General features: G+C 41.3%; 1 protein-coding gene across 1 annotated transcript in view; it reads right to left on the bottom strand.

Moving 5' to 3' along the window:
* Window positions 1–1,219: 1,219 nt before the first annotated feature.
* Window positions 1,220–13,779, bottom strand: part of LOC126235149 (paramyosin-like) — a 30,819-nt gene continuing 18,259 nt past the window's right edge. Inside the window, exons 2-4 of the mRNA XM_049943882.1 lie at window positions 11,491–12,383; window positions 6,595–6,642; window positions 1,220–1,609 (exon numbers count right to left, since the gene is read on the bottom strand). Of these exons, the coding sequence (XP_049799839.1) occupies window positions 1,220–1,609; window positions 6,595–6,642; window positions 11,491–12,383 (1,331 nt within the window). The remainder of the gene's footprint in view (window positions 1,610–6,594; window positions 6,643–11,490; window positions 12,384–13,779) is intronic.

Genomic DNA, 13,779 nt, shown 5'->3' with positions numbered 1-13,779 from the left:
TACAGACCCATATCACTAACGTCGATTTGCAGTAGGGTTTTGGAACATACACTGTATTCGAACATTATGAAGTACCTCGAGGAAAACGATTTATCGACACGTAGTCAGCACAGATTCAAAAAGTATCGTTCTTGCGAACCATAACTAGCTATTTATACTCATGAAGTCGGGACTGTATGGAGGATGATCGATGAAGGTGGTCCCAAGGCGTCAGATTGCTGCAGAACTCATGTGTGGTCTGACATTTTCATGCTGTACGAGAGGATGCTCTGTATGTGAACGAAGTTCCCTGCTGGTGAAAAAGAGCACGCTTCTCACTCACCAACATTCTGTAACACACTGCAATGTTACACGCTGCAATTCGGAGTCCTGTAGCGGCAGAAGGTCGCAACTTACGTCAGCTCAGCAGGAAAGTCAACTGAGCAAGGTTCATGACGTAATTTGTCAACCGATATCGGGAACAACATTTTTTTAAAAAATCGGAGGCATTACTTTGCAGCACTCCCTTGTGTCGCCGGCCGGAGTGGCGGAGCGGTTCTAGGCGCTACAGTCTGGAACGGCGCGACAGCTACGGTCGCAGGTTCAAATCCTGCCTCGGGCGTGGATGTGTGTGATGTCCTTAGGTTAGTTAGGTTTAAGTAGTTCTGAGTTCTAGGGGACTGATGACCTCAGAAGTTAAGTCCCATAGTGCTCAGAGCCATTTCAACCATTTTGAACTCCCTTGTGTAACTAAACAGATCGAAGAGTCCACAATTGTACTGCCAATTCATAGTGTCCAGCGGGGCACAATGTTTCAGCGAACAGGACATGTCTGGACACCACGAACCGGCAATACCCCATGGACTGTTTGAGCAACTGATACGCCCATAGAAACTGAAGACTCATCTAACTGAATTATTCGAAAGCAATAAGAAAAGAATAATATATTAAACAACACATTATCTACATTCAGACAACATAACAGAGAGAGCGGAAATGAGACAAATTCTGCAACCAAGTCCAGATGGTATAGTACAGTTTGATAAAATCGTAGGTTTTTCTCTTAAAAAATAATTACGCAGACGGTAGCAGTGAATATGGATTATTTTCTTAGTTCACAATTAGTGGTACTAAGTCTGAAAGAACCACTAACATGCTATAGTCTCTTGAAAAGTATGGTAAGTTCGATCCTGGCACAGTTGGAACTTTCAATTAGAAGACTCGAACCACATACAGAGCCTCAGAGCCTCTTGGAGAAGTAAGATGAAGTGGCTTCGCTGACAGTTGCTGCCTGCGGTTCGCGTCGGAAGGTGTCAGCCCTAAGGTGATTGCCGCAGCTTCCGGAGGATTGCGGCCTCGCCGACGCCAGGCCGAGAGGTGGCCGGCTGGTCCCGACGTGCGGGTAGCGCTGGTGCAGCTGCAGCTGCCGCAGCTGGCGGCTCAGGACGGAGGCGGCGGCCTCGCTGGAGCGGAGGGCGCTCTCCTTGCTGGCCAGCTCCAGCTGCAGCCGGCCGTAGTCGGAGCTCTTCTCCTCCAGCTGCGCCTCGAGCTGCTGGCAGCGCAGCTCGGATGCCGACGCGCGCTCGCACTCCTCTTGTAGTCTGCGCTCACCTGCAGCAGCCGTCAACCTCTGTTACTACCACCACCCCACTCTCAAATTCACAACGTTATCTCAATCGACAATGATTTCCAAACGCCATTTTAGGCCACTAAAGGCCCTACGGAAGCAACAACCGACCGACCGACAAATTGGACGTTAGTAGCAGTTTTGCCCAAACTACCGACCGACTTTTCCCGTCAGAGTGTCGGTTGGGTACGACCACCCGACAGCCGAACCAACCACCAATTCATCCGATAACTTGCATCGTGGAGAGCTGTTGTCCCAACCGCTCGTTTTTAGTCACTGGGCGCTGGATTAAATGCTGTTCTAATGTACATGGCAGGGTGCGAGGCTGACAAAAGGGAATTCAATTAAAGTTTCTGGAAAAATTTAATGAGTACAGATGTTTGTGGGAAATAGAGATGCAGGAAATGAAGCAATTTTTTCATTTTTAACGATTCCACAATGGTTTCATGTGGCACATAGAGAGAGATAAAGGTATATATTTCACGAACAAAAGTCGGTCGACCTTTTGTACTTCGGTTTCTTTGTTTTATTTCCGATGCTTAACGGAAATCATATTTAAAAACCGAAACACAGACTGTTTAGACCTTAGATTTCGTTTCCGATGTGTATCGAAAATAAAAGTAAAAAACCGAACTATAGACAGTCAATGGAGTTTTATTCATGAAATGTACCTTTTTCATTGTGAGAAGTGTTAAAAGAAAACCAGCATATATCCAAACCCTTCTGCTATGAAGAAGGCTTGGACTGTTTGCAGCTCTAACAGTTCCTATATGCTTCATTTCTTACGTGCCTGCTATATTTTTTACATGATATGTGCCATCATCATTTATACTCTTTCTTTTTCTAATTTGAAATAAATTTGTTAATCTTACAGGAAACTATAAATAAAGCTGCAGTTTCAAGTGTCATTTTAGATAATAATTGTGGACATACAATTGCACTGAATTTGAGGTCATCGTTGCTTCTGCCAGTGGCTAGAAACCGTGATGTAGCTAATAGCCAGTCCTCGCAACTTACAGCATGTCTCATGACTGTCTTCTTTTTGGTTAAGAATAGTCTGATGATGTTCAACAGCTCCGAAAAGCTTGTTTCGTACCTTCTTAGATAATTACGAAAGCCATCGTCTCTCAGCTTCTCAAGTAACAGAGAGTCGGTGAATTTCTTTCTTTGCATTAGCCACTTCTTTGTCCACAGCTTTCTTTCGGTTCTTTGGGCCTTATTACCCCCAAAACAGCCCAATTTCTGAGTTTCTGTAAAACCAAGCGGCGTCTCGTCGAACATAACCTTATGAACTTACTGTAAACATTTAGCTACCAGCGGTAGGAACAGGGCGGCGCTGTAATCGCTGAGTGCAGTCGATCGGGACGTGTGTAGGCCGATAAATTGGTGCGTGCGTCGGGCCGTTAAGAATCCCCGTGTATTTTAACTAGCATTGTTCCTATCAGTAATCTATTGCCTCCGCACAGTTGGCAGCATCTATCACTTTAATGCATTCTATTGTCATCTGGTGGCATTCATTAAGTGTAAGAAAAAGAAAGATAAGTGTTTAATGTCCAGATCACAACGACTTCACAAGACACGGGGCAAAAGCTCGAATTAGAAAAATATGGGGAAGGAAATCGGCCATGCTCTTTTAAAAGAACCATCCCGGCATTTAGGGAAATCTGGGAAAACCTAAATCTCGATGTCCGAACGGGGATGTCAACCGTCATCCTCCCTAACGCGAATCCAGCGTGCTAACCGAGCCACCGCGTGAAGTCACACATAGGGCTACAAACGGCGTGAATACTTAGTCCATAAATCATTCACACAGGGGAATTGTAAAAACACACCATCATCTGACCATCGAACAGGCTCCCGTGTGGACGACGTAGTAATAAGTATCCCTGACGTAGAGAAACAACTGAAAGATTTGAAAGCAAATAAATCATCAGTTCTGGATGGAATCCCAATTCGAGTTTACAAACGCATTGACCCATTACAGGGCTTGCATTCATCGTGAATCTCTCGCCCAGCTCAAAGTCCCATGCGACTGGAAAAAAGAGCAGGTGACTCCAATACAAGAAAAGTAAAAAAACGGATCCGCAAAATTAAAGACCAATATTCCTAACTTCGACTTGCTGCAGAGTCCTTGAACATATTTTCAGTCTGAATATAATAGACAATCCTGAGACTGAAAGATGTCCACGAATCAGCATGGTTTTAGAAAGCATCGCTAGTGCGGCACTCAGCTTGCCCTTTTCTCACATGATGTACTGCGAACTATGGATGAAGAGCAACAGGCAGATTCCATATTTCTCGATTTCCAGAAAGCCTTTGACACGGTGCCCCATAACAGGCTGTTAACGAAGGTACGAACATACGGAGTAAGTTCGCATATATGTGGGTGGGCTGGCCGGGGTGGCCGAGTGGTTCTAGGCGCTACAGTCTGGAACCGCGCGACCGCTACGGTCGCAGGTTAGAATCCTGCCTCGGGCATGGATGTGTGTGATGTCCTTAGGTTAGTTAGGTTTAAGTGGTTCTAAGTCTAGGGAACTGATGACCTCAGAAGTTAAGTCCCATAGTGCTCAGAGCCATTTGAACCATTTATGTGAGTGGCTCGAAGACTTCTTGAGTAATAGAACTCAGTATGTTCTCATCGACGGCGAATGTTTATCAGAGACAAGGGCATCGTCAGGACTGCACCAGGCAAGTGTGATAGGACCCTTGTTCTTCTATGTGTATGCAGGGCGGGCAGCAATCTGCGTTTGTTTGCTGATGATGCTGTGGTGTACGGTAATGTGTCGAAGTTGAGTGACTGCAGGAAGGCACAAGACGACTTAGACCAGTTGGTGTGATGAATGGTAGCTAGCTCTCAATGTGGAAAAATGTATGTTAATGCCGATGGGTAAGAAGCACAAACCTGTAACGTTCGGATAGTGTTAGTAGTGTCCTTGACACAGTCAAGTCGTTTAAACATCTGGGCGTAACGTTGCAAAGCGATAAGAAATGGAACGAGCATGTGCGAACTGTGGCAAGGAAGTCGAATGGTCGACTTCGGTTTATTGGGAGAATTTTAGGAAAGTATGGCTGGTGCGACCTATTCTTGAGTACTGCTCGAGAGTTTGGGTTCCGTACTAGTCGAATTGAAGGAGGACATTGAACCAATTCAGAGGTGGGCTGCATAATTTGTTACCTGTAGGTTCGAACAACACGTAAGTGTTACGCAGATGCTTTGGGAACTCAAATGGGAATTCCTGGAGGGAAGGCGACTTTCTTTTTGAGAAACACTATTCAGAAAATTTAGAGAACCGATATTTGAAGACGACTGCCGAACTATTCTACTGCCGCCATCATACATTGCGCGTAAGGACCACAAAGATAAGGTATGAGAAATTAGGGCTCATACGGACGCATGTAGATAGTCGTTTTTCCCTCACTCTGTTTGCGACTAGAAGTGGTACAGGGTATCCTCCACGGCGTACTGTGCGGCAGCTTGCGGAATGTCTATGTGAACGTAGATGTAGAGATGATTAGCCAGTACCGGTTTTATGTGGGTCACCCTGTACTACTACTTCTACCACTACTGCTAATAGCAAGCTATGTGTATAAAAATAAAATAGATTACTGCCTCATTCACTTGCTTGTTTTCCCACTATGCGTTTCGATGGATCACCAACCAGCTTCAGGTGGAGAATTGTGCAGTTACATTCCTGGTGTTAGTGTAAAGCCTTGAAGTGTTTTCACAGTAGGAGACCAAGTGCAAGACAGACTCCTCTTTTGACTCGACTCTTCAAAAGGCGAAACATAACGTGACTTGCATTTGACCTGCTACTATGAATAGACGTCAGGGCTCTACACTAATAGCAGGAATGTAATTACACAATTCTCTACCTGAAGGTGATTGTGTGAACTATCTAATCGCGTGATTCCTATTTATGGGGCACACTGAAAAGCAAAATGTATGCTGACAATCCTTGCACAACAGACGATCTTAAACGGAACATTACTTTATAAATAACATCACGCCTGCAGAGGTACAGCGTGTTGCTGGTAACGTCATCATACGAAGTCAGTGATACCTGAATGCCCATGGCCACCGCTTTCAGTATCTCTTTTAAACAGGTAACTATATTTTTTTAACGTTAGTATTATCTATTTTTTTAGTTAGTTCACTGTTACTTGAATCTCGGGTGTGGAGCGTACTGGCTGTGGAACAACCTGTAGTCCATTTAATAAGATGATTGAAGGTATACCCCGAAATTACAAAACAATGTACGTAACTTCACGACGTAAACTTGTTTGAAGCTTCTTTTCGTACGGACTAGAAAGTAACATTCCATTAGAACTACTGACAGCCTTGGGAGAGCCAGTCCTGACAAAACTCTACCATCTGGTGAGCAAGATGTATGAGATAGGCGAAATACCCTCAGACTTCAAGAAGAATATAATAATTCCAATCCCAAAGAAAGCAGGTGTTGACAGATGTGAAAATTACCGAACTATCAGTTTAATAAGTCACAGCTGCAAAATACTAACGCGAATTCTTTACAGACGAATGGAAAAACTGATAGAAGCCGACCTTGGGGAGATCAGTTTGGATTCCGTAGAAATGTTGGAATACGTGAGGCAATACTCACCCTACGACTTATCTTAGAAGAAAGATTAAGGAAAGGCAAATCTACGTTTTTAGCAATTGTAGACTTAGAGAAAGCTTTTGACAATGTTGATTGGAATACTCTCTTTCAAATTCTGAAGGTGGCAGGGGTAAAATACAGGGAGCGAAAGGGTATTTACAATTTGTACAGAAACCAGATGGCAGTTATAAGAGTCGAGGGGTATGAAAGGGAAGCAGTGGTTGGGAAGGGAGTGAGACAGGGTTGTAGCCTATCCCCGATGTTATTCAATCTGTATATTGAGTAAGCAATAAAGGAAACAAAAGAAAAATTTAGAGTAGGAATTAAAATCCATGGAGAAGAAATAAAAACTTTGAGGTTCGCCGATGACATTGTAATTCTGTCAGAGACAGCAAAGGGTTTGGAAGGGCAGTTGAACGGAATGGACAGTGTCTTGAAAGGAGGGTATAAGATGAACATCAACAAAAGCAAAACGAGGATAATGGAATGTAATCGAATTAACTCGGGTGATGCTGAGGGAATTAGATTAGGAAATGAGACACTTAAAGTAGTAAAGGAGTTTTGCTATTTGGGGAGCAAAATAACTAATGATGGTCGAAGTAGAGAGGATATAAAATGTAGACTGGCAATGGCAAGGAAAGCGTTTCTGAAGAAGAAAAATTTGTTAACATCGAGTATAGCTTTAAATGTCAGGAAGTCGTTTCTGAAAGTATTTGTATGGAGTGTAGCCAAGAATGGAAGTGAAGCGTTGACGATAAATAGTTTAGACAAGAAGAGAGTATAAGCTTTCGAAATGTGGTGCTACAGAAGAATGCTGAAGATTAGGTGGGTAGATCACATAACTAATGAGGAGGTATTGAATAGAATTGGGGAGAAGAGGAGCTTGTGGCACAACTTGACTAGAAGAAAGGATCGGTTGGTAGGACATGTTCTGAGACATCGAGGGATCACAAATTTAGCATTAGAGGGCAGCGTGGAGGGTAAAAATCGTAGAGGGAGGCCAAGAGATGAATACACAAAGCAGATTCGGAAGGATGTAGGCTGCAGTAGGCACTGGGAGATGAAGAAGCTTGCACAGGATAGAGTAGCATGGAGAGCTGCATCAAACCAGTCTCAGGACTGAAGACCACAACAACAACAATGCGGAGAGCCGCGAGGCTGGCTCCGTGATTTCACTAAATCGCTTCAGGCTAATGTCGGGGTGATTCCTTTGAAAGGGAACGGTCGACTTTCTTCGCCAATCCGATGGGACCGACGACCTCGCTGTTTGGTTCCCTCCCCCAAATGAACCAACCAACCACGAGACTGTGCAGTCATGACTACAAGCGGTCTGTGAGCTAGTACGTATACAAAATTTTGAGGAATCGGTCCGTGTCTTGAATTTCTTGACGGTATAATACGAATATAATAAAGTAAGGAGACAAGTGTAATTTTTTAGTGTATCGGATGAGATGTAACTTGTTTAAGGTTGAGGTTTAAAAGTGGGTACGTCAACATGTTAAGTGGTGTTTGCAATAATATTCCTAATGAACTGTGATTTTGAGGAGCAAGCTTCAGGAAGGAAGGCTAACGACATACTAAAGCAATGAACTTATATCGAAGTACTGTTGAACAGTTCGAATGCGTCCTGATGCCACAGACGCTGAAATTAGTGCACAGCTACTGGTATCATCGCAAACAGGCAGCGACATTACAGCGACAGAGTAATGAAGTGATGATAATACAATGTATGGCTTACCACAGTATGGTTGACAAGATAAGTAGAGAAGGACTGTTCTACAATGTCCTTTTGTCCACCTGGGCGAACTACCGCAAGTAGGTGAAATTTTGTGATTCATGTGAAAGCTGTTGACATTGTCGTGGTGAGTGAATGTCTTCCAGTGCACAGCGATGAAAATGGTCACACTTAAAATCCATTACGAAAATCATTATAAAACAGTAACGAAGAAGACTTTATTACAATGACAGCGTTGTAACTGACTGTTAAGGACTGTTCCTTGAGAACATGGACAATATAATGAAAATAAAAAAATTTGTTTTATTACAAATCTGATTACCACTTCTACTAGCTGAAACACTAAACTTTTCATTCTGAAATTCTGTTTTTATGGTAAGAAGTGCTGGAAGTGAACAAATGGGTTTATGACTTAAGTAAAATGTCAGCTTCTAGTTACCCTTGAAAACTAATTTCTTAAAGCAATGCAACAAAGCATTGTAAAGGCACATATTAACAAAATATCTCTGAAAAGTTGTTGACATATCTTAAGCTAGTTCATTTCAACAGCTTTTATTGAATTTGTTTAAATACTAAGGTCACCGGGATGATTTGTTTTTTATTGACCTCTCCTGTCATTCCGTTACTAAAAAAAGCCTAGGAGTTCTTTTCTGTAGAATAGGTAATTTTATGGAGGACTGAAAATCAACACGAATACGATTTATAGAATAAATAAAAGTCTCATGACAGGAAAATAAATATTCACCCAAGAATATTTTATATTGGCAACAGAATGACGCACGTGCACTTATGAAATGGCATAAACGCCGTAATAGAGTCACATAAATGAACTCATGGTATGACATTAATTTTAAATTGGAATGACAGTTTCGTGACTGAATGACTGATATTCCTCGACTGATGTTCCATACCAAATAGGCGTACTGTTATATGTTGGCTATGCTGCAGTTTTAGGCATTTGTGTTAGCTATGCAATTAGTAAAAATTGGAGGGAATGTTTAAGAAAAGGAGGTAAATCAAGGACATGATTTTCAGGGATAAAAAAACTTCTATACAGCCTGCCTGAAGACCAACTGCTGAAAGATCAGCTTATAATCCTCATTACTAAAAATTTACAATGAAATAAGTAAATGGAAGAATACTATACACGTAGAATGTAGTTATTTATTTTCAAGAACTGGCTCTCTTCTTCCCTAACCCAAGCTAAAAAAATACTCTCTGTGGAAAACACTGCAAATGCCAGTTTATAAATAAACTCAGTATAGCCCGAGGGAAGAAAGGGGCCAGGGGTGGGGGAATTACTGACTTTTATTTATTGCGACAGAATGTTGGCTATCTTCGAAGATCTCTATGAATTATGCCTAAATGATACTGCCAAAGGCATTTTTATGTATTGTGATGTTAAAGTTTACTGTAGTGATGTTGCACATTTTTCCAGAGAACGCTTTGGAATAAACAGAGCATGGCACTTTTCTGCCACATCGCACGGCAAAGGTATCGTGGATGGGAGTGAGGGAATTGTGAAGCGTGTAATCTGGAATATCAAACATACTATCCAGAGCTGAGGACTCCGCAAAAACTACAAGTGAAATATTCGCAGTATAAACATTTTTTGTATCTCTGCCGAGAGTAAGAAGGAATTAGTTCAAATGTGGATGGGAATAATTCCAGTGGAGCAGACCAAAACCATCCATGCTGTTACGCCTATTTCTCCTTTTATTATTGCGTACCAGTATTACTCACTATCGCACCAGAGGTTAGCACACAGTTTCAAACAGCAAGCTTCAGTGCAAGCAAATTCACAGGACTTGATCAATTATGCTGCCTTGCTGGAAAAGAAGGCCAACATTTTTTTGTGTGGCAGGTGATTTATGTTGAGGATGGTTATGAAATTTCATTTCTCATAAGGAATGACGCAAACAGAAAAGATGTTTACATTTAGCTCGAAGTCAGGTAAATGCTGGGGGAAAAAGAACAAAAGAGAAACTGGCTGCAACTACTGTGGATGAGAGGACTAAGTACTATTGTCCCCATGCAGTAACAGCGCAGAACGAAACTAGTTTTCAAGTGAAATTGTCATTCTGCTACTGTGAAGTCTCGTACGTTACGGGAGAATTTTTAAATTCCATTAGTATCTGTTTAATGCATTTATCTACTATACCACGTTGTTTTTCAGTTATTCTTCACAACAACAGAACTTTTGTGAATTTTTGTAGGAAATTGGTGAGCTGAATCTTTGTTGTATTTTAAATGAGAACAATGTGCATCTCTGAAGTATGTCATTCCATTATCAGAAAGTTATTTTTGCACAAGTCTCGTTATATGAACGAATATTTCTTTGCTTATGTAGAAAATACAGCAAAAAGATTTGTCCTTTATAATGATTCTTGGTCTTTTTTACTCTTAAAGAGACAAAAAGTTTCATAGACTGTCATTCCATTATTTCGTGGAACTGACTTGAACACAGTTAATCCAAGATAACAATTACTTCAGTGCATATTTATTCGTAATGATGTCCTTTGTTTTAAGACAGCTGTGATTTGGAATTAGGTTTCATGTCCAATTGGAGTAGGAATGTATATACCAAAAATTTGTCAATGGGCAACGGATGGAATTACTCGACTGTACTGTTTTATTGAAAAAGCATTCTGTCACATTTGTTAAGATGAATTTATTTTTTTTTGAATCATTATTGGTTCCGAGTATTTCCTGCTCATATTTCGGTAGTATAAAGTGGTTACATACATGAGGTGCATAGGCCCACTCACATTCATAGTATTTTACCAGTGTATTCCTTTTAACATTATTATTGGTGGAAATTTCATGTACAGCATTCGTTTCTCAATTATTTCATCTAAATTATATTTTACTACAAATGTCGCTACAAGCACAAACTTTAGAAATCTCACTCCCTGTAAATGTCTGTTCATTTTTTGTTTTGCACTCTAGAACTGAATATAAGAACATTACATTACTATACAGTGTTTATGACAAATGCTCGCTGATATGGAATGTGCCACCTTTGTGAAATAGAAGCAGCCACCAAATAAGTTTCAGTGCAGTGTTTGATCGTTATTTCATAATTATGCCGGCTACTGGTTATAACACATCCCACGTGAAACTGTTTCACACTTCTACGTCAGCCTACTACGTACCAAAAACGTGCACCATCCGCGTAGTGTTACATAAATACTGTAAACTAGAGTAGTAAATGTGCTAAATCGGTAATGGTTCAAACGAATAAATTCATATTAACGAACGTAACTGGTTGCTGCCTTTTCACAATGCCACTGTAAACTTGTCTTGCCAATAATATATTAAGGTTTGCAACTTCTATTATGGTGCTGAATTTAAATAATTATTGACAAAGCTGTGAAGAGTCTTCAGCTAGCAAAGCCAAGAACTCATGCTAGTTCAGTTACCAGATTTTAATTGTTTGTCGCGACTAACCAGATGGTTGGTCGAGAAAATAAGGTTGTATTCCTATATGTATATTAGTAGTTGATTAAATAAATGATATTACCTTCATCAACCTGATTCCGGAGCTTGGCCTCTCGCTTAACCGCACTGTCCAGCTGCCCCTGTAAAGTCTTCACTTTCTCCGCAGTCAGACTGAAGTCTCGCAGCAGCGCCTTGTACTTCATGACGAGAACTCTTCTGGTAGCTTGCCTCTCCCTCATCAGTGAATCTTTCGCTTCGAGCTGCGTTTGCAGCTTTGTTATTTCTCTTCCTGTACTTCTTTCGATCTCCTGCAATTTCTCAACGACCCCACTGAGTTCCTCGTTATCGAGTTTCAGTACCCTACATTTCTCGTCACTTTCACACAGCTTCGTTTCAGCTTCTTTCAGCAGATATTCCAGATCGTGCTTCACTCGTGTATGTTGTTCCTCCATCTGCACTAATTCAGCTTTATGTTTCTCGTTACACTCACTAAAAATTTTATCCATCCTTGCTTTCTCTCTAGAAATGGCATCATCATACTCTAATCTCACTTTTTTAACATCTTCCTCGAGTGCTTTATTGACTGTTTCCAAAGCAACAATTTTTCCTTGAAGTTCCCTCTTCAGCGTTTGTAAGTCATCTGTCTTTTTCCGCACTTCTTCGCCTAAACTCTCGTTCACTCCTTGTAACTGCTTGAAACTTTTGCAGAGGGTTTCTTTGATTTCTTTATCGCCACAAGCGGCTAGTGAAATTGACAAATGACAAAACTTTCTTAGATGATTTGTCTCCATCACTTGTAGAGAGTACTCCGTGGTTTCGCCGCTAGCGTTGTAGTCCAACTGCAGAGTATATGCCATTTCTTCATCCTCGCTATTTTTGTTGCACTTTTTCAAAAGATTAATCAAGTAACCAATGAAATCTTCAAAGTCGATTAGCAGGCCATGTTCTGCCTTTATTTTCTCATAATCAGAGCTTTTAATTTTTCCTGAATAAAAAGCGAAAGAATTCAGCATATCATCCACTTTCACTGTAATTGAAGTTGTTGTTGCATTGGAACGGTGATCTCGTTCAACGGATACGTTGAATGTATTTCTACTCGAGTCTCCATGTTTTAGTTCGCAAGATATTTCTTGAGTATCAGAATATAAACATTCACTCGATGTTTTCTTCTCGAATTTCATTATTTGCAATTACAGCCGTGGTACTTTATCATTTACACGTTTAGAAGTAACCACTATACGGCTTCTGTCAAACAGTAATACTGTTAACTGTCATAGTTAATATACTCACATACTGCTCTAATAATGTCTTTGGTGTACGACAACGAACGTATAGGTGAGCACAGAGAAGTTACAGTATTTTTATTTCATTTATTTGACCTCAGTTCTAGACCGTTTAGTCCTTTCTGAGTAATAATCATGTAGCTAAAATCATCTACATGGTAACACCCAGAGGAGTTCAGAAAAATGTAGACACTCTTTGATAGTTGGTATCTGTCGAACAAAATGACATTTTTGTGCGATAGCGCTGCCCATTGTTTTCTCAACAGATCTTGGCACGCTTTCTCCAGCAGATGACATTATAGCAATGAATTATAATAAAGATTGTCGTTTGAGCAATGCAAGGCCTATTGAAGTGGTAATGGAAGTAGGAAAACATGACAGAGGCACTACGGCAATAGCATACTGTGTACGGAACTCAGTCACCAACACGTACAACAATTTCTTGTATTCGGAATGGATTTGAAGCCAATGGTACTGTTCAGGAAGTGCATAAGGAAGGGTTTGGCCGACCAAAAACATCGAAGTCCAGCTTCCAGCGCTGCTATATTGCAACATTTTACTAAGTCACTTCAAAAATCTGTGAAGCAGAAGAGGGGTAAGCCGATCAAGCGTACGACGAATTCTGAAGGCTGAAAAGTGGAAAGCGTACATTTCAATATCGCTACTCGATATGAACGAGGACGACCCGAATCGAAGGCTGGAGCACTGCGAGTGGTTCGAACGCATGCTTCGCGAGGATGAACGGTTCTCAGGGATTGTTATCTCATCTGACGAGGCAAAATTCAACAGAACGGTACTGTAAATCCCCCAACTGCGTGTACTGGTCACCTAAAAACACTCACGTTCACGTGGACAAAGGTGTTAATCCATCGGGTCTTAATGTGTGCTGTGGTCTATCATCACGCAGTTTGATTGGCCCAGTCCTCTTTGAAGGTACCGTAACTGGTGAGGTGTATCTTCGTATGCTGCAACATCGATTTTATTTGCCATCCGAGAGGTGTTTGAAAATGAAAGATTTTACCTACAGCAAGATGGAACTTCGCCTCACTTCCACAGTGATGTCAGAGCCTTTTTGGACGAAAATCTACCTCTACGATG

Source organism: Schistocerca nitens, chromosome 2 (assembly GCF_023898315.1).
Source record: "Schistocerca nitens isolate TAMUIC-IGC-003100 chromosome 2, iqSchNite1.1, whole genome shotgun sequence".
Classification (NCBI taxonomy): domain Eukaryota; kingdom Metazoa; phylum Arthropoda; class Insecta; order Orthoptera; family Acrididae; genus Schistocerca; species Schistocerca nitens.
The sequence above is the reverse complement of the archived record's forward strand: the minus strand, read 5'-3'. Positions and strand labels throughout refer to the sequence as shown.